This window comes from Pyrus communis, chromosome 10 (assembly GCF_041283825.1).
Source record: "Pyrus communis isolate YQ-2024b chromosome 10, ASM4128382v1, whole genome shotgun sequence".
Taxonomy (NCBI): domain Eukaryota; kingdom Viridiplantae; phylum Streptophyta; class Magnoliopsida; order Rosales; family Rosaceae; genus Pyrus; species Pyrus communis.
Window position 1 is genome coordinate 23,306,356 of NC_142574.1, and position 19,425 is coordinate 23,325,780.

General features: G+C 35.1%; 2 protein-coding genes across 2 annotated transcripts; one reads left to right on the plus strand and one right to left on the minus strand.

Moving 5' to 3' along the window:
- The first annotated feature begins 3,246 nt into the window (after positions 1–3,246).
- Positions 3,247–4,349, plus strand: LOC137728400 (LOB domain-containing protein 29-like). Its single transcript, XM_068467197.2, has 2 exons — positions 3,247–3,561; positions 3,687–4,349. The coding sequence occupies exons 1-2, from the start codon at positions 3,283–3,285 to the stop codon at positions 4,125–4,127; spliced, it is 720 nt and encodes a 239-aa protein (XP_068323298.2). The 5' UTR covers positions 3,247–3,282; the 3' UTR covers positions 4,128–4,349.
- Positions 4,350–16,731: 12,382 nt separating this feature from the next.
- On the minus strand, positions 16,732–17,910 carry LOC137727627 (LOB domain-containing protein 16-like). The gene is made up of 2 exons (XM_068466451.2): positions 17,536–17,910; positions 16,732–17,184 (listed from the first exon to the last, which is right to left on the minus strand). Exons 1-2 carry the CDS (start codon positions 17,839–17,841, stop codon positions 16,849–16,851), a joined length of 642 nt encoding a protein of 213 aa, XP_068322552.1. The 5' UTR covers positions 17,842–17,910; the 3' UTR covers positions 16,732–16,848.
- Between the last annotated feature and the right edge of the window lie 1,515 nt (positions 17,911–19,425).

Consider the following 19,425-nt stretch of genomic DNA (forward strand, 5'->3'; position numbering starts at 1 on the left):
TTTCTTAACAGGAGTCCGATATATATGGACGAACCAAAATAGACGTCACAGGTTGCGATATCAAACCTTCCTTGGCTAACAACCTCCAAAAATCAGTGTCTGGTCATCTTGACGAACTCTACACCGTGGTCTGCTGCTCTCTTTAATATCGTCACTATAGCGAAACTGCCAAAGCTAATTATTATTAATAAAAACTTAAATTGCCAAAGCTTAAAATTCCTTTTTATCTTATTGGAATTTACTTGAAACTAAGTACTACTATTCCAAATTCTAGTAGTCAATTTATCCTTATGTATCTGCAGTGGTGTTTTGCAAAAAGTCATTTCCTTTCCTAAATTCTCATCATCCCTCTCTATTTCGTCAGCCACATTCTCTCTCAATGGTTACTGCTGGCTAATGTAAAGTTAAAAGTATAATGTTAGTTTAAAAGACAAAAACTCAGTGGGGGTTGAAATAAATGTATTTATAAAGTTTTGTTTTTTTACACAATCGATAATAGATATACCGAACATAAGACCTGGAGTGCTTTGAGAGAGAATAAAAGTGTCAAAACATTTGAAGAAAGGCGGTCTAATGAACGCAAAATATAATGGGGCGCAAATAAAGTACTGATAATGTTGGGGGGGGGGGGGGGGGGGGGAAAGGAGAAAATGTGAGCAATGGCCAATCACCATACAATGCATGGCATGAAATGGAGATGTTTTAAGACAATGTGAGAAAATGTTAGCATCACATGAAATGAAATATGCATGCTTGTGATTATCAGTATTTATTTAACCATCCCTAAAAGTTTTAAGACAAAAGTTTAGACAGGTGTGTACGCCATGATGTTCTCTTTTGAAGGTTAGTTGAATTCCTACTATACACATATCTCAAAGAACAATTATTTTATATATCTTCTATCCATTTGTAAACCTTCTTGTCCATATCCTTCTGCACATTATTTCCATGCTCAAGTGGCCAACAATACAGGATCCCCGTTGTTTAAAAGGTCTGCCAATGGTCCATATGGCTCCATTGCCGAGCACAACACCCCCCACACAAAACACACCCCGCCCCCCACACCCCCCCCCCCCCTCCCCTCTTTTCTTTGCCCCCCCAAAAAAAAAACCCCAAAACAAAAAACCCCAACCAAATGACGTCCACAGGTACCAGATATACTTAGCAGTTTTACATACAAGAAGTATTGCTCTCTATATTGCCAATTGAATTTAATTTATAATGAAATATCAACTTCTGTTTACAAACTTAAATTGTTAAGATCAGTCTCTTGCACGTATATTGATAATTTTGAAGTATAATATAGCTCCCACAATATCTTTGAGGTGGTTTTCAAAATAAGCCATGAAGTTTTAATCTCATTTTACATCCTGGGATTGAAAGGTATCAATTTTATAAATTTTGAGAAAGACATAAATTGATACAATTTCAATATATAATTTATGGTGCAAAATGAGAAAATTCAAACCTCGTGACCGAGTTTGAAAATCTCACCAAACCTGGAGGGTGCGAAATGTAGTTAGCCCTTACTTAAACTAGTATCAATTAGAACCAAACAGTTACATCCTTACCCAAATTTATACTGCTTATTGGGATCACAAATTAAATCGATATGCAGAACCAAAATGAAAAAAAGGGAGTTGGAAAGGAACAATACTTGGCTACTAAAAACATGTCAAAGCCAATTTATGAAACATTGTGCTTATAATTGAAATCTTGGTATTTAGAGAAGGAACTCCTCCTTATCTTTTGAGTAGCTAAGTTAATTTCGCTGGAAAGATGGGGGGATAGATAGTTATATTAAGTTAGGGTGTCATTATTAAGTTAGGGGGTGTAGGACCTAACCGCACGTCTACATGTTTGTAGCAGTGGGTGGCAAAGCAAAAGTGATTATGATTAATATAAGATTATTTATTTAATATACACTGTATTGCTCAGACAAACCGTGACTCCATAACTTAAACAAATAAATTGAGAGAAAGGACGGAGGAGAAAATCTCCTTTCTCTCTTCCTAATGTTTGTGCTTCCCTGGGCAGCCAGTGTTGCATTCCAATGTCATTCCCTTTTTTCATTCATTGTCGAATATCGTTAATTTCTTTTCTTCTATATCTTTATGCCTCTTGCACGTACGATTTGGATTTTATAGATTATGCCCAATTAATCCAATAACCACATTGGCACAATATTCCACCAAATATATATGTTTAAGATTTAATAAATTCATCATACTAATTGGATCTGATTAAAAATATTCTCCCATATGTGCAACTCCGTACTAATTAAACTATTGAAATGATATATACTTGTGTCTCCTATTTTTGTGAATTAAAGGGGCCAGCAGTTCCCTAACCTGGATTGATTACTTAATTAATTCTTATCCAAACTAATTAAATAGCTAGTTAGTGTTGTGAGCTTGTCTAACGACCACAGTTTTGTCGGGGGCTAGAGTTAATTAGTTCGAACGTAAACATCCCCTTCACCGCGGTCCAAATATTACCGATCAATGCCAGCTTTCTTTTTATCGAGGGATAAATTAGATGAATATAATATTTTAGTTAGGCTTATTTTTTGGAATGTCTCTAGAACTCAATTAGTATCACTTTCTTCCCTGTAATTCAATTATTCCATTTTTTTATGTAACTCAATTCTTATCCCACGCGTGTCACCACACAAGTAACCTGAAAGGTACATGAGCAAACTTAACATATATTTCATGAACTTAACGGAATTCTGGCAATGTAAAATGAACATTGAGTTCTAAAAGAAAGTGGAACAAAGTAAATTTTTGGAGAAAAAATGAGACTAAAATTAAATTTTAAGAGAATTACAAAAACTAAGCCACATTTGTTAGAAGTATACGATCACTAGTGATGTAGAGATATGCTCTCTTGCAGATAGGTTTAATGCAGGTTATATATAATTGGTGATGTGGCTCTACATGTATTACTACCCAACTACAAAGAACGAAATTAATTCATCAAAAGAATGGAAAGGGGTTTGGTTTGTGGTAGCTCTTTTTGTCGTATAAGGAGGTACAATGGAATCTAATATTGAGACTCAGTGTATACAAATTTAAGATGGAAGGAAAAGGGAAAAAAATAATGATGTATGTACCCCATTAAGGGAACCTAATGCAATTAATTATTGATATTTTATAATCAACTCCACTCTTCCTATAGTGTTTATAAACATGGTGATAAATAATGCTGAGCACAAATGATAAGCTAAAGCCAACAGAGCAGAAATCACCAAAATCCCTAAATTAAAACATAATTGAAATCATGACTGGTTCTGGTTCTCCTTGTGGAGCCTGCAAGTTCTTGAGAAGAAAATGTGTGAGAGGGTGTATTTTTGCACCTTACTTCTGCCATGAACAAGGTGCTACCCATTTCTCGGCCATCCACAAGGTTTTTGGCGCAAGCAATGTGTCGAAGCTGCTTGCTCACCTTCCGGTGAGTGATCGTTGTGAAGCCGCCATGACGATATCATATGAAGCTCAAGCGAGGCTTCAAGATCCCATTTATGGTTGTGTTTCACATATTTTTGCTCTCCAACAGCAGGTTTGTAGCTTTTGACCTTGAACTTGTGGGTAAAAATAGAAAACCTAATGCTGTTTAATTATTTTATAGTTATATTATATATCCAATTGATTGATGAATATATGCTTTTGCTTTGAAATCTTCAGGTGGTCAGCTTACAAGCACAATTAGCTTCCCTTAAGGATCAAGCAGCTCAATGCTTTCTCAATGGCTCTGCTGTAGCTAACCCTAATGAGAAATTTTATGGGAAAGCTCCTTCTCACACAGAAGAAGCTCATAGTTGGTTTCATGAGTTAGAAAATTCATCAAACCCTTTGCCAAAATTGATCAATTCCAATGATGCTGGAACCACATCATACTATGAGAATGGAATGAAGAATTCATATAACTCTGTTAATGGGAGTTATGAAAATTCAATGAATATCCCAGATGAAAATGTGTCTTCGTATGGCAGCATTGAAGAGGGCACTTCTCATTCCATGTCTTCTTTTGACATGCAAACGAATTACAACAGGCAATGGGGTTTTCAGGATGCTGATGAACTTCAGCCAGTGGCTTTCAGATACACTGACCTGCATTCACGATGATGAGGTGACCGGCAATGATAGTATACCGGTGCACGAGTTCTATATATCATCAGTTAAAATGACTGTGTGTCAGTTTTGAATTTCAGCAATGCATACTTTGAAGCATTCACTTTAAATTTGTTGCTATCGTTAAGCTCAGACTTATAATGAACCCTAGAAATGTTAATCCAAGTGGAAACCCTACGTACCATATATATGTTAAAGCTAGCTAGTGTAATTTTATATATTAGTCGAATAATATAAGTTCATTTCTCTGATCGGTCAGTCTCTGACAGAAATGGATAGATCGCATGATATTCTGCTTGAGCTAATTTTCTTTGTTTATTGAACCTCATGTAGACCTAAAATTTTGACCTAATTTTGCTTTGTTAATACTGCTCTTTCTATATAAACTTAGTATGTTGCATTTCACAAATTATTTTATCTTATTGTTTAATTTGATCTCAAGTTAAAGATATACTGATTTGAAGGCGTAATGGACAAATCTAATGACCCTAGAATATTCTATCTCCAATACATTTGCTTAAACAATAAGATCAGATAGAAATTTAATGTTTGAAGATTTATTAGGTGCAAGTAGCTGCACTAGCTAGCATAATTCTTTACTCGCACTGAATGTTTAAGCATATAATTTACTTCCTATCTTGCTATATAATTATATATTAGACCATTTTTACTATTTTTTTCCTTTCTTGAATGGTTTTTTCTGAAAATATATGATTGAAGTACTTGATGAAGTTCAGAATTAGTTTCCTTTTTGTCCTCATATAACTCTTGCTATATATATATATATATATATATATATATATATATCTATATGTATCTATGTATGAATGTATGTATATTATACCAACTGTCTAGCTACCTGTTTCCATTCTTGTATATAGTTTCTAAGAAAATAGATGATTGAATGACTTGATGAAGTTAATTCATGAAAGGATAACATCTAAATCTGCAGCTTGTACGTCTCATATTTGTAATATTAACATGAGGAGGATTGCACCTCAAATTTAGAAAGCCCTGATCCCAATGAAATCAAAACCTCTCCCTGTCATTGGAACTTGGGAGGAAACCCTGAAAATTTTCTCCCAACTCTGGTCTTCCAGCCCCTTTTGTTTAATTATTTCCTTCTTCCAAAAATTTTATCTTTCCCAGATTTTGTTTCATGATTTCTTGAAAAACATGCAAACATAGATATCTGAATACCACATTTGATCAAAGTGGAAACCTTAATTAGAACTCAATTGATATTTGTATCTTCCTAACACCTGCAATTTAAACTACTATTTTGTCAAGCGTACGTGATGCTTGTTTTTGTGTGAGAATCTGTAGTAGACTGCATATACATGCATGCTTTTTTCAAAATCATGTTTATCTGATTCTGATATATAATTGTATATATTGTGCTCATCAATGCAAATATTTTAGGGACTAAAGTTAAACTGCCTGCTTATGAGTTTTTTGCTAATTGCAGAATGATGATCCTGTGGATCAAAACCCTATCTATCTATATATTCTAGTGAAAGGATTTCAAGTATATCTCCAGCATTTCATTCATATTTCCTAATTAATAACAAATTAAGAAATGTGATATGGCTAATTCTGAGATCAATGTGGATCATCAAAACCCTAGCTATCTTCAGACCAAAAACGAACCCTAGCTATGTATATATCCAACATAATGTGATGCAGAATTCCATTATCCCAAATTTTATGGGTTACAAAACTCCGTTGATTTTACTATTTATAGTACTAGTGCTTATTGATTTCTTAATCAGGCGTGCCCTAATCCTTCCATAAAAAAGGGAAGTGGTTTTTTGCTATTATTGTCTTGCTCAACCCCGAGAACCATTACAGTTAAAAAGAAATAATCGCGTACACTAGTGAGGTGGTATGTTCCCAGCAATGCAATAGATAGCCTTATGGCTCTCATTTTTTTTATTAACTTCTTCACTAAGAAATATCAAGATTAGAGTTTCTCTCACTTCGATTCTTTCTCTGTTTTCTAAAGCTTCTCTCTCTAGACTGTTATACACATTTCTCTCTTTAGATTAACATGGTCAACCATTTAATAATGCTTCTTTTTACAAGAGTGTTGTAGGAGCTCTATAGTATCTTACCTTTACTAGACCTAACGTAACTTTCTTAGTCCAAGTTTGCTAGTTGATGCAAGATCCTATGATTTCTCATTTTACTGCGGTTAAATGGATCTTGAGATACTTGAAGCTTACTATACACTTTGGCATATCTTATTCCAGATGAGATTTGACTGTAAAATCATTTAGTAATGCTAACTGGGCAGGGGATGGCAATGACAAGATCGAAATGGAGTCGAGATGTTTTTCTGAAGTCAAACCAAATCTAGCAAAAAATCATCATGATTTTTCAGTGTAAGTCGTCGGGGATGACTGGGGTGTCACCGGTGACGACTTCAGGTCGTTGGGGATGGCAGTTTCACCAAAAAGCAATGAAAGAAGACAGGAGGGGCTCGGCGTGAGGCGAGCGCGGATGGCGTCTTTGGTCCAATGGGAAAGACGACACAAATGACGTCTTTTTGGCCATTTTGTTTTTTCTTTTACGGGTGTGATATCCACTTATCTTTTTTTTACTTCTCACACACATTTTTATTAATTTTCAGTCGTCGGATGAGATGAATTGAAGAAAATCATAGGATATAAATTAGAACAAGGGATGTGTGGATAGTACACTATTTTTTTATATTAAAAACAGCAGCTCGGCTCGGCTTGGAGCTGCTCATCGGCACTTTTTGAGCTGCTGGAGCGTGGTACGGCCGCGCGGCTCGACGTGGCGTGGCTTCAGGCACCGCTTACACAATTAGGATCTTTTTTTTTTTTTTTTTCTTTGCTTATTCACACAAATGCAATTCACCACAACTATAATAACAGTAAAAGAATATAATTGCAAACAATACTTTGAGTAAATATATAATTCGGTAATCGAAAATTAGAGTTCATAGTTAATGGTGAATGTTGCATGCAATCAAGCTGAAAAAAATATCGACAATTTAGATGGTGAACTATTCTCGCCCATGGTCAGATCTCAAAATCTTAACTTTTATACCATACTATGTTTTAAAAGAACCTGGATTGCGATGAACGGATTTGTAGCAAAAAACCTTTGATTCCTTTGATTCCTTAGCACAACAACAAAAGCGTACTGATAACGTGTTATGCCCTAATATACTAAAGGAAGAGAGAGTGTGGCAGATAAAGAGATGGAGAAAGGCTTGAGGAATTATGTGTGTGTTATTTCTTATGCCTAGTGCCTTTATATATATAGTAAACATGATAGGATTCCTTACCTTGCTAGTAATACAATCATAAAAGATAAGATCTTTTAATATCCTAAATACAATGTACTAGTAGTTAACACAATTACACATGTGCTATAATTAATATCACAATAGTTTTCCCTTTGAAGAAGCCGAAGGTGAAACAAATTAAACGGCAAACTAGTCCTCAGTTAAAAGTTAAAACTCCCAATTAACTTGGACCAAACCCATGAATTAGTATATAGACCCAACTCTGTGGGCAACCCCTAAGTGAGTCATGGTAAAAGCCCAAAGACCCATGGAATCTATTCAGGTTCATCTAACCAATTTGAGGAAAAATAAATAAAAGATTTAAAGGAGGCAAACTACTTGTCAAAGTAGGGTGATAGCATCCACACTTTTTTTACTTTTCACACACTTCTTAATTTTCTGTCATTGTATTGGATAAATTGAAAATGATAAAAAAAAAAAAAAATAGAAATTAACAGAGAGTAAGAGGTAAAAAAAAAAAAAAATGTGTGAATGACACCACAAGTCAAAATATACAAAGGAATTCTTTGTTAGTTCAAGGACTAATCCAACTGTAGCTGTTTTCCTTAGGCTAAAAATGGTGAGTAAAATTTAAGCTCAAGTGGTTAAAAACATTTATTTGTACACACAAAGTCTTATGTTCGGTTATCTTCTCTTTCAATATCGTTTATGTGAAAAATAAATAATTATAAGAAGAGAATAAGTGTTTATCAAAACATATACTATTATGCATTTATGCGTTTAGATACATCATTTTAACCAAATTTTACATGTGACCACAACAAGTTTTGTTACAACAAAATCATTGCAAAACTACATAATGTTAGAAGTATAAGATTGTAAGGCTGAGATGGTGCCACATGTAAGCAGATTAGCTTGTCTGTTATATTTGTTAGAAGAGTCGGTTAATTATGACTATAAATACTCTATCTTGTAATAGCTTCCTTATTAAGCAAGATATCAATTCAATTATATTCTCCCTCCTATTTCTCTGTCTACAATTCTCTCTCTCTCTCTCTCTCTCTCTCTCTCTCTCTCTCAACATTCATAGAACCTGAGATACTTGGTTAATATGGTATCCATCGCCATTGTTGCTCACGCATAAAGATTCGATCCTTCATTGCTTCCGCATTCTACAATTCTTCGTCTACTACTCTGGAGCTGAATTGTCTCTTCTCTTGGTGATTTTTCTTGGTGTTCAAGATTCTAGGGTTTCTACATCAAGTCAAGATTCTTGTTTTCTGGGTGTTTTTCGTTTGCACACCAGATGTTTGCTTTTTTTTCTAAGCCACAGAAAGGTATTTTTTCACTCAGATTCTTCGTATACAACCATGGTAACTGCTTCTCAACTTCAGATTTTGCAATCTCCAATTACTGGGTTGATTTCCTCTGTGTCAAATTCTGTGAATATCAAATTGGATGAATCTAATTACCTTAATTGGCATTTTCAAATGGAATTAATGATGGAGGGACATGGAATTATGGGGTTTGTTGATGGTTCATCCCCATGCCCTCCTTGTTTTGTATCTTTTGATTCTGTTGCATCTGAAGTTAGTTTTGGTAACTCATCTGCTAATGTTGAAAATGATGAATATAAAGTGTGGAAAATGCACAATCGTGCACTTATGCAGTTGCTAACTGCTACACTGTCACCTGTATCTGTTTCTTGTGCTATATGGAGTACTAGTTCTCAGGACATTTGGACTTATCTCAAAGATAATTTTTCGACAGTTTCAAGAACTAGTATCTTTTAGATGAAGTTTGATTTAAAAAACATTAAAAATGTTCCAATTCAGTATCTCAATATCTGCAAAGAATCAAAGAGGCTTGAGATTATCTCTCTGCTGCATGAGTGCTTTTTGAGGATGAAGATCTCGTTGAAGGAATTTCGATCTCAATTGCTTGCAGAAGAAGCAATTGTTGAAGCAAGTACTAATGCTCAGATATTGTCTGCAATGTTGGCTACCAATGCTCCTACTACTGACAGGGGTTCTAATGATCAATCATCTGCCAATTCTCCTAATTCTGGGCAATCCAACTATGGTTTTAGGCAGTACAACAATAAATACAAAGGAAAGGGCAAGTTCAATCAAGGAAACAGGTTTAACATGCCAAGGCAGTCATATCACACTCAAACTCGAGTGCTTCCAACTCCAAGTCCAGGTGTTCTTGGTCATGCACTTCAGCAATCTTATGGTGGTTATCTTGATCCTTATAATACTTTTCAACTGTGCTATCAAGAAGGGGCACACTACATGTTTATGTCCTAATCCGTTCAGGTATAAGCCTAAGTGTTACATTTGTGGTAGATATAATCATATTGCTCAACAACAATTTGGCATGTCTAATAATTCATGTACTCCACAATACTCTATGCAAGCAATGAACACTGTGTTTTCTCAACCCTCACAGTCAACACGTGGAATGCCCTCCACTCAAGCTGCTTCTCCTCAAGTTTAGATTGCTAACTCCGGTGCAACCAACCATATGACTGCTGACTTCAACAACTTGACCTTGGCCATTCCTTATCCTACTTCTGAAACAGTGCAAACTGCTAATGGTGAAGGTCTGGGAGTATCTCATATTGCGAGTACAATTCTCAAACCTCATGTTCATCCCATTAAGCTGAATTTTATACTATATGTGCCTCAAGTGTCTCAAAACTTGTTATTTGTGCATAGAATCTGTCTAGACAACAACTGTTGGCTAATATTTGATGCATATAATTTTTGATACAGGACAAGGCCACATTAAGGATACTGTTTAAAAGAATTTGCAGTAATGGGCTATATCCAATACCTTCACTTGCCAATCATCATCTTGCAACTCAGAAATCGATTCTGCAACCAACAGCTTTCCTTGGTTAGCTTGTCATATCTATTATTTGGCATAGTAGACTAGGTCATACCTCAAACCCCATTGTGTCTTTAATGCTTAGTAAAGCTAAAGTACCTTGTACAAAATCTTCATTACCTGTGTTATGTCAAAGCTGCTTAGAAGACAAGTTTAGCAAACTGCCATTTCATTGTAGTGTCAATAAGCCTGTTAAACCTTTTGAAGTTGTTCATAGTGACATTTGGAGTCCAGCACCATGTATTTTTGCCCATGGTTTTACATATTATGTTATAATTGATGAATGTACTCGGTATTGTTGGATGTTTCCTCTCATTAATAAATCATATTTGTTTGACAAGTTTGTTGGTCTTTATTCATTTGTGTTGAATCAATTCTCAGTTTCATTTCAAATGTTGCAAAGTGATGGGGATGGGGAATACCTTAGTAACTGGTTTCAAAGGTTTCTTAAAGAAAAAGGAATTTCCCATCAAATATCTTGTCCTTATACCCATGAGAAAAACGGGTTAGTAGAGAGGAAACATAAACACTTGGTAGAAACCACAATTACCCATCTTCAAAATGCTCAGTTGCCACCCCAATTTTGGTCCTTTGGTTGTCAAACTGCCAATTATCTCATAAATAGGACGCCTTCTGCAATTTTGCAGAATAAGTCACCTTTTGAGCTTTTGTGTGGGGAGTTACCTTTAATTTCACACTTACGGGTTTTTGGGTGTACCTATTATCCTCTTCTTAAGCCTTACAACAATACCAAATTGCAACAAAAAACAACCAAATGTGTTTTTCTTGGGTATGCTTCCAAATATAAAGGGTATATCTGTTATGAGGTGTTAAGTCAAAGGTTATACATTTCAAGACATGTGATCTTTGATGAACAAGAGTTTCATTCAGCCTTATTGACAGCAGCTAATTCTTCACATAAAACACATACACAGTCCTCTACAGCAGCTATTTTTACATATCCATTACCTGTCAATAATAGTCTTAATGAATTAGTTACATTCCCATCTCATTCATCATCGCATACATCTTTTATACCTGTGTCACCAAGATTATCATCTCATAGTCATGTTGCTACACCATTACAACATCTTGTTTCCACTCCAACTCCATCAATACCCTCATAAGAGTAACCCCAAATCCTGTATCTCAGTCCATTACTGCGGCTGCAAATTCCTATCCTAAAATCCCTGTGGAACTTGATTTCAATCCTGATAGTCTTCAAGTTGTGTTGACAATACCTCCACTAAATTTACATCCTATGCAAACAAGGAGTAAAAGTGGAATTGTTAAAAAGAAGGCACTCTTGACAACATTTGATGAATCTACAAATGTTGATCTCTCTTTGGTGGAACTTGCTACTTACAAGTTTGCACTCAAGGTTCCAGTTTGGTTAAATGCTATAAAAAAAGAACTAGATGCATTGTATAAACAAGGGACATGGAGTTTGGTTTCTTTACCACCACAAAAGAACTTAGTGGGCTGCAAATGGGTATTCAAGATCAAAAAGCACTCCGATGGATCTATAGCTCACCATAAAGCTCGGTTGGTAGCAAAAGGGTTTTGCCAAGAACCTAGTTTAGACTATGGAGAAATCTTCAGTCCTATGGTAAAGCCTACTACTGTGAGGTTAATTTTTGCATTGGCAGCTCAATTTGATTGGCCACTTAGACAACTTGATGTCAAAAATGCTCTTTTGCATGGAATTCTTCAAAAAGAGGTATATATGGCTCAACCTCTAGGGTTTGTAGATGCTAATCATCCTGAGCTAGTTTGTAAGTTACACAAGTCCCTTTATGGGTTGAAATAAGCCCCTCGGCCTTGGAATGAAAGGTTCACTGCATTTCTACCTTCTTTGGGGTTTCAAAATACCTATTCTGATTCTTTTTTCTTTTTGAAGCAAGCTGGTGAATCTGTTGTGATTTTATTGTTATATGTTGATGATATAATCATCACAGGGAGCAATTCTGTAGTAATTACACAGGTCATTCACTCTCTAACAACTGAGTTTGATATCAAGGATTTGGGGCCTTTACATTTTTTTCTGGGGACTCAAATTACTAGACATACAAATGGTCTGTTCTTATCCCAGACTAAATACATACAAGATCTGTTGCATAAAACAGAAATGATTGACTCTAAAGCTTGTGATACTCCATGTCTTCCTTATAATCGGGTTTTGAAGAATGATGGTCAACCCTATAACAATCCAACCATGTATAGGAGAATAGTAGTGGCTCTTCAGTACCTTACATTCACTAGGCCCGATATTGCCTTTTTTGTTCATCAGGTGTGCCAGTTTATGCAAGAACCAATGAATTCTCATTTTACAGTTGTGAAGAGGATCTTAAGATACTTAAAAGGGACTATGCATCTGGGGTTAAAATATTCCAAGGGTGATTTGAATCTAAAAGCTTTTAGTGATGCTAACTGGGCTGGAGATCCTAATGATAAGAGGTCTACAACCGGTTTAGTTGTCTTCTTAGGTACCAATCCCATCTATTGGTCATCTAAGAAACAACAAACCGTTTCTCGATCATCTACTGAAGGTGAATATCGGGCATGTCTTCAACAACTGCTAAATTAGACTAGATACAATAAATTCTGGCATTTTTGTAGGTTTCCATTAGTTCTTCCCCTGTGTTGTTTTGTGATAATCTTTCAACAATTGCCTTATCCTTCAATCCAGTTCAGCATCAACGAACTAAGCATATTGAGATAGATGTTCACTTTGTTCGAGAGAGGGTTGCCAAGAAGAAATTACTTGTTCAGTTTGTCTTTTCTCAAGAACAATTTACTGATATTCTCAAAAGGATTCAGTACTCCTTTGTTGAAGGTTCATTGTAACAATCTAATGCTTGGCAGCTCCAAGCATGAGATTGAGGGGGGATGTTAGAAGTATAAGATTGTAAGGTAGAGATGATACCACATGTAAACAGATTAGCTTATCTGTTATATTTGTTAGAAGAGTCAGTTAACTATGACTATAAATACTCTATCTTGTAATTGCTTCCTTATTAAGCAAGATATCAATTCAATCATATTCTCCCCCCTATTTCTCTGTCTACAATTCTCTCTCTCTCTCTCTCATAAAACCTGAGATACTTGGTTAACACATAAAAGGATTATGAAATAAAATAAACATGTTGATGCGTTTGGTTCATTTATTTACAATGAAAGGACAATCAATCATGCACATTATGTTGATTGTTTGACTCATTTATTTACAATGAGAAGAAAAATCCATCATGCACATTATATCTTTAACTTTAGTGGTCTATACAAAAGTAACTTTAAAAGTTCAAACAAAACCCTCTAAAAGTACGCAACAAAAATTGTCCATTTTTGCGTGAGACGCAACTCAGCACAAAGCTCAATAATCTAATTAAATCCTATTAGCGTTCTTCTGCGGCCAAACTTCTTCTTTTCCATCTTTTTCTTTATCATAAAACTTCGGTTATGTCAAGTTAATAATGCATTATTTTAAGCAGAGCGACACGCACTTCAAACTTGTAAAGAATTATAAGGAGCCCCAACCTCTCTATCACTGATCCCTAAGATCGGATGGCTCACATTGCACGTGTGTGCATCCATAGTCAACAGTCAAATTTTGGTATTTTTAAACCCTAGAGGCAATGTCCCCTCGTGCTTTTCCTCAGTTCACAATTACAACCTTCCAAGTTTCTTTATTTATTTTTTTTACCTACTCAATTCCATCTATTGAAAATATTCTCATTTTAAATCCGAATATTATAATGGTTATCAACATATTAACCTTGAATAAGACTACTCTAAGAACTGTAGATTTCAAAATTATGTTGGCGACTCACTGTTATCTTAGCCTCACAATGGGATAGTAATAATGTGGTTCAAATTCGCTTTTGCCGTAAATCGAACCTAAGACCTCTCATTTACAAATGAAGATGAATACCACTAGACCGCAGTACTAAGTAACAAGGAGATGTCAAATTTTAAATGCAAAATTTAAATTTGAAGATTTAAGGGGCACATTGAATTTTTTTTGTAAATTTTATTCTCTAACCGATATGTCAAATTTAAACTATTATTAATTACATTATTTAGTTTTCATAATTGTAATTAGTATTTTAAAACAAAAGATAATAACAAAAATTATACAGCATTTATTATCCACTAAATATAGATTTGAAGCTGCTGTCAAATTTGACAGTAACTCCATCAGTTGCCATTCCATGTCATGCAACATAGGAATTGACATTTCGGTTGGAAAACACTAGTGCTGTTTTTTTTTTTTTTTTTTTAATACCGTTATTGCTGATGTGGATTTTTTGACATCTCCTTTGAACATACTCTTAAAGCTTTCAAAATTGAGTTTGTGACCTAATACTAATACACAAATGTTGTCTCAATTTAATCATATGCACACAGTTCAACATGTGTTGAATTATATCACAAAAGGTCTGAATGCAAATAACAAAAACTATTTAATATAAGTGTTCCTTTATTTTGTCAAGTTTCGATGAGAAATTACCTTCTTAAACAAGAACTACTTGTTAAAGCATTAAAAACAGCAAATTTAGGTCATGACACTATATTCAGATGTGCCATAATGCTAGTTTTTCTGGCCAAATCTGACACCGATCTGACACCGTTGATGGTGGTTATGTCGATGATCATAAGTCATTGGAGCATTGTCGATTTTTTTTTGTTACAAATTATGAGGAAAAATAAAATGAAAACTTGGTGTTTGCGAACCATTTGTAAAAATCCAAAGATTTACAACAAAACATTTCTTCATCTCTTCTTCTTTCAAGAAAAAGACTATGGCAAGGAAGAGAGGCTAAACTACTTTTGAAGCTCTTAGTTTTCTATACATTTTCTATCAAAGTTCAATTCTTCATGTCTTTTTTTTTTTTTTTTTTTTTTTTTTTTTTTTTCAATTCACCTTTTTTTCGTAATTTTACTTTCTAAGTGCAACTGTTTTGCAGGTGCGTGCATTTTCTATTATTTTTCCACAATGCAATTGTTTAATGCCAAAGATGCAAAGGAGTAACAAAGTGGTTACAGGCCGCTTGACTGGACTGACTACAAATTTCGTGTCTACGCCACAGTTATGGGCCCGAAGAAACAAGATTAATTATTCAGTTAATGTGACTTCACTACCATTATTTATTCTTTCCCATGAACCCCTTTTTTTGTTGCTTCTAATATCTTGTTTAAAATTAGATTAATATGTCATAATCTTCTTTGTAATTATAGATTTTGGAGAAACAATTTGGTTAATTGGTTTGACAAAACTAAAGTTGCTGAGGTACTAACTAATGATTTAGGTTTGTGCATTCAATCAAGGGGACACTTTGTCTATATATAGGAATACAAAATCATAGGTACGAGAATATTAAATTTGGATTAGAGTACTAATGTTAGGTGAACCTACTTATTAGAACAAAAACCTCAAGCTAGCAAAGTGAGGCCATTAAGTACTCTTTAGTGTGTTTGCCCTTTAATTACAATGATAACATTCTCTTGATCTCCCCCTAATTAATCACACCATTAGGGAGACGACAGATTCCAAATCAAACTCATCATGTCAAACCCTAGCTCCCAGGGGATGTATATCCCAGTGAAATACCTTCTAGTTTTGCTAGCTAGGAGTATACTTCCTTATAAAGAAAGCTGCTCAATTAAGTTGGTAAATTTATTTATATTAGTTATAGAATTAGAAACATGGTTAGCATGGATGATTTATTGCTTTAATTTTGTTATTTGGTGATGACTATCAAGGACAGCTGGACCAACAATATTTGTTAATAAGGAAAAGATTAAACTATTCATGGGATTTCCAGGAATATTAAAGGTGTAGATGTTCTCCTTTAACCATGCTATACATGCCTTTGCATGTCAATCCAAATACCATAATAGACACCATTTGTTTCTAGAGGCAACCTCAAGTTAAAGTTCGAACATATATATAATTTCATGTTATTTAATAATGGGGCAAAACCAAGAGTGCTTGAATCTTAGCTAAATCCATGAAAAATAGGTTAATTACATTAGATATTTGAATGCTAGAGTGTCCAAAAGTATCATCTTTTGTTTTAAATGGAGATTAATGGAGGGGAAGGACAATAGTTGAACTTTTTTCTTGAAGGTGGCAAAAAATGCCCCATCGCTAAACTTGTAAACCGGGCCAAACGTGTATCATTGTTGAATTTGATAAGTGAAAGATGTAATTAACAATTCAAGATGACTCAGATTTCAAGATTAATTTGCCTCAATGTGGTGTATTCTATTATTGTCTCTCAGTAAAAACTACATTATCTTCATAAGATTAAGGTTGATTACTTAGATTAGCCAATAGTAATTTATGCACCTGCATTAGTATTTTTAGTGCAACAGAGAGAGAGAGAGAGAGGGAGAGAGAGATTATATGATTAATGGTGCTAATTTCTTTTTCTTGAAAGAAAAAAAAAAAAAAAGAGGCTCAGTATATACATCTTTGGTCACAGAAACATCTGAAAGGCCACCGTTATATCCTTGAAACAAAACATGATGTGTAGGGATCGATCAGTTTCTCATCATTCTGAGGGCCAAAGCTTGAAGATCCCCCAAGTTACCATTATATGGTCTCTTCTTAGAACAAACTTGGTACGAGAACTCCTCTCTGCTGCTTTGAATCTCCTGCATATTCATGGCAATATCACTGTTGGGGTCAATGGAGTCCAGAGAGCTCTGAGGTGAAATAGGATTCATGTAACTCGTATAACTCGGAAAGCTTGTGACTGATCCATTCCCAATCCCATTCCCCTGCCATTGAGTACTCTCCATGTTCCTTGAATCAACAAGGCTTTGGTGAGCCAGTTGAGCCTTTGCTTGCATCAATTGTGCTTGCAAACATGCCACCTACATATGAACGAAAAATTAAGACTAACTTTTAGACAATGATATGAAAGGAGTTTTCTTAATTCAACCTAACAACAAATGGGTTGGCTTATTTCAACCTAAAACCACGTATTCCATCCAAAAACCAAAAGTGTTTTTCTTATTTCAGCCTAAAACCAAAAGGGTTGGCTTAATTCAACCTAAGATGAAAAGGGTTTGCTTAAGTCGACAAAAATAGAAAAGGATTTACGAGTTAGCTAAGTTCGAATTCCTCCAGTGTAACAAAAAAAAAAGTAGAAGGGTTGGCTAATTCAACCTAAAAACAAAAGGGTTAGCTTAATATTCTACAGAAAAAAAAAAGAGAAGGGTTACCTGTTGTTGCAAGGCAAAAATGTGACCCACGCATCCATAAACGGGGTCTCGAATTCTTGCTTGAGCTTCGTACGCAATTGTGACAACAGCTTCACAACGATCATGAACAGGAACATGCAACAACAACTTGGACACATTGCTGGCGCCAAACACTTTGTGAATGGCAGCAAAACGAGCAGGTCCTTGCTCGGAGCAAAAATAAGGTGCAAATATGCAATCAGGTGCACACTTTCTCCTCAGAAACTTGCATGCCCCACAAGGAGATCCAGTGCCAATACCAGCGCTGCCAGCACCCCCAGAAGCCATTTTTGGTACAGACAAACACAGAGGAGGGGGAGGGAGGGAGAGAGAGAGAGAGAGAGAGAAATGGTGAGAGAAAAAAGAAAATATAATGAAAATTAAGCACACGAGCACACTAGGAAACGGTGATGAAGTTGAAGGAGGAAAGTGGGGCATTTAGAAACATAAAGGGGGAGTCTTATAAGCAATGTGAACGGGGGACAAGGAAGGTCTATGTGTAGGTTTCTAAGGGGACAATTTTTAATGGTTTATGTAATATCATGGGGTCTACTTTTTTTAAGCATTCATCATATTTTTAATGCAATCATTTCTTTTTTCGTTTTATATTTTTCCAGTGTGGATGATTAATGGCTACTGAGTATGATTAGCAATTTTTTAATTGCAAAGTTTGATTTTAGGGTTTGAATATGTTTATATTTTCCGCCGAACGCCGCACCTGGGAAATGCTGCAAGTTGTCGCCTTGTGACATTGTGGTTCACTCACTGCACTTGCCACAGCTCTTCTGGTATATTTTTCTACCGACAATTACTAATGATTCAGTTACCTTGAGCAATATGGCTTAAAAATAGGGTTTATAATGTTGCATACATATATACGCACGTGATTTATTAAACTAATTAGTCATTACTGTTGTTCAAGCTGAAGAGTCCAATCCTCCAACTTGGTGAAGAAGATTGGTGCTGCTTTGGTTTGGTTTGGTGTTTGTTACGAGGAAGACTTACTTGTGAAGAATATACTACATATATATGTTTTTATCTCATGTTTATGTGATTGAGGACATAATTAGTGAGATGGGCACAAAAATATAATCGGAGATGGGTAAGATTTTCTGATTAGGTCGAGATTTTCGAAACTGGGTCGTAAGAAGATGACGAGATAAGTGCCTTCTTGTAGCTGAAGGATTGAACTTGAAGTCTATAATGAAGTGAATGCAGTTGTGTTATCCGTGCGTTATACAACATACCATTGATCACATGAGACAAAAAGGAAAACTAGTCAAAAGTGGGTTTAATAAGGCCATCGTTTTCACAAACCAAAATCTCACCTGTCACAAATTAAATCCTTCAGTCACTACTGGCCTCAACTTGAACCACAAGAACTGCAAAATTTTGGATTTGTTGACTGATCCTAGTTGCTGCAGTCCAGATACTTTGTTAATTAGGGAAAAAAACTAGTTCGGTTACCATCAACTAACAAGTAACATCTCATAGAGATTTTATTATTATTATTTTTTCAGGAGGTCCGTTCTTTTCCAAATGATTGACTTGTCAAGAATAACCCTTTAGAGCTTCGATTTTAGGTTTTAAGTTTCAGAGTTTGGTGCTTTAAAATTTTATGTCTAAGCAATTACATACTATGAGACTAGCTGGACTCTAAAGTTTAAGCTTTTGGTATGGTAAATTTAACACTAGACAATCACTCATATCAATAAACAAAATCAAACAAGTAAAAAATATGAGATTTTCTCAACGCGCCCATAGTATGGGGTGAAAACCCTAAGTCCTCACTTCAACTATGCTAGTCCCTCACAAGACAGTTTTACCAAAACCAAAATAGAACTTGGTCAATCAAGTATATGACCCAATTTA

Excerpts from the sequence above, each read along its gene's own strand:
- LOC137728400 (XM_068467197.2), top strand. The coding sequence starts at position 3,283 with ATGACTGGTTCTGGTTCTCCTTGTGGAGCCTGCAAGTTCTTGAGAAGA. Across the intron at positions 3,562-3,686 it reads TTTTTGCTCTCCAACAGCAG|GTGGTCAGCTTACAAGCACA; the intron begins GTTTGTAGCTTT and ends TGAAATCTTCAG.
- LOC137727627 (XM_068466451.2), bottom strand. The coding sequence starts at position 17,841 with ATGGCTTCTGGGGGTGCTGGCAGCGCTGGTATTGGCACTGGATCTCCT. Across the intron at positions 17,185-17,535 it reads TTTTTGCCTTGCAACAACAG|GTGGCATGTTTGCAAGCACA; the intron begins GTAACCCTTCTC and ends GTTCATATGTAG.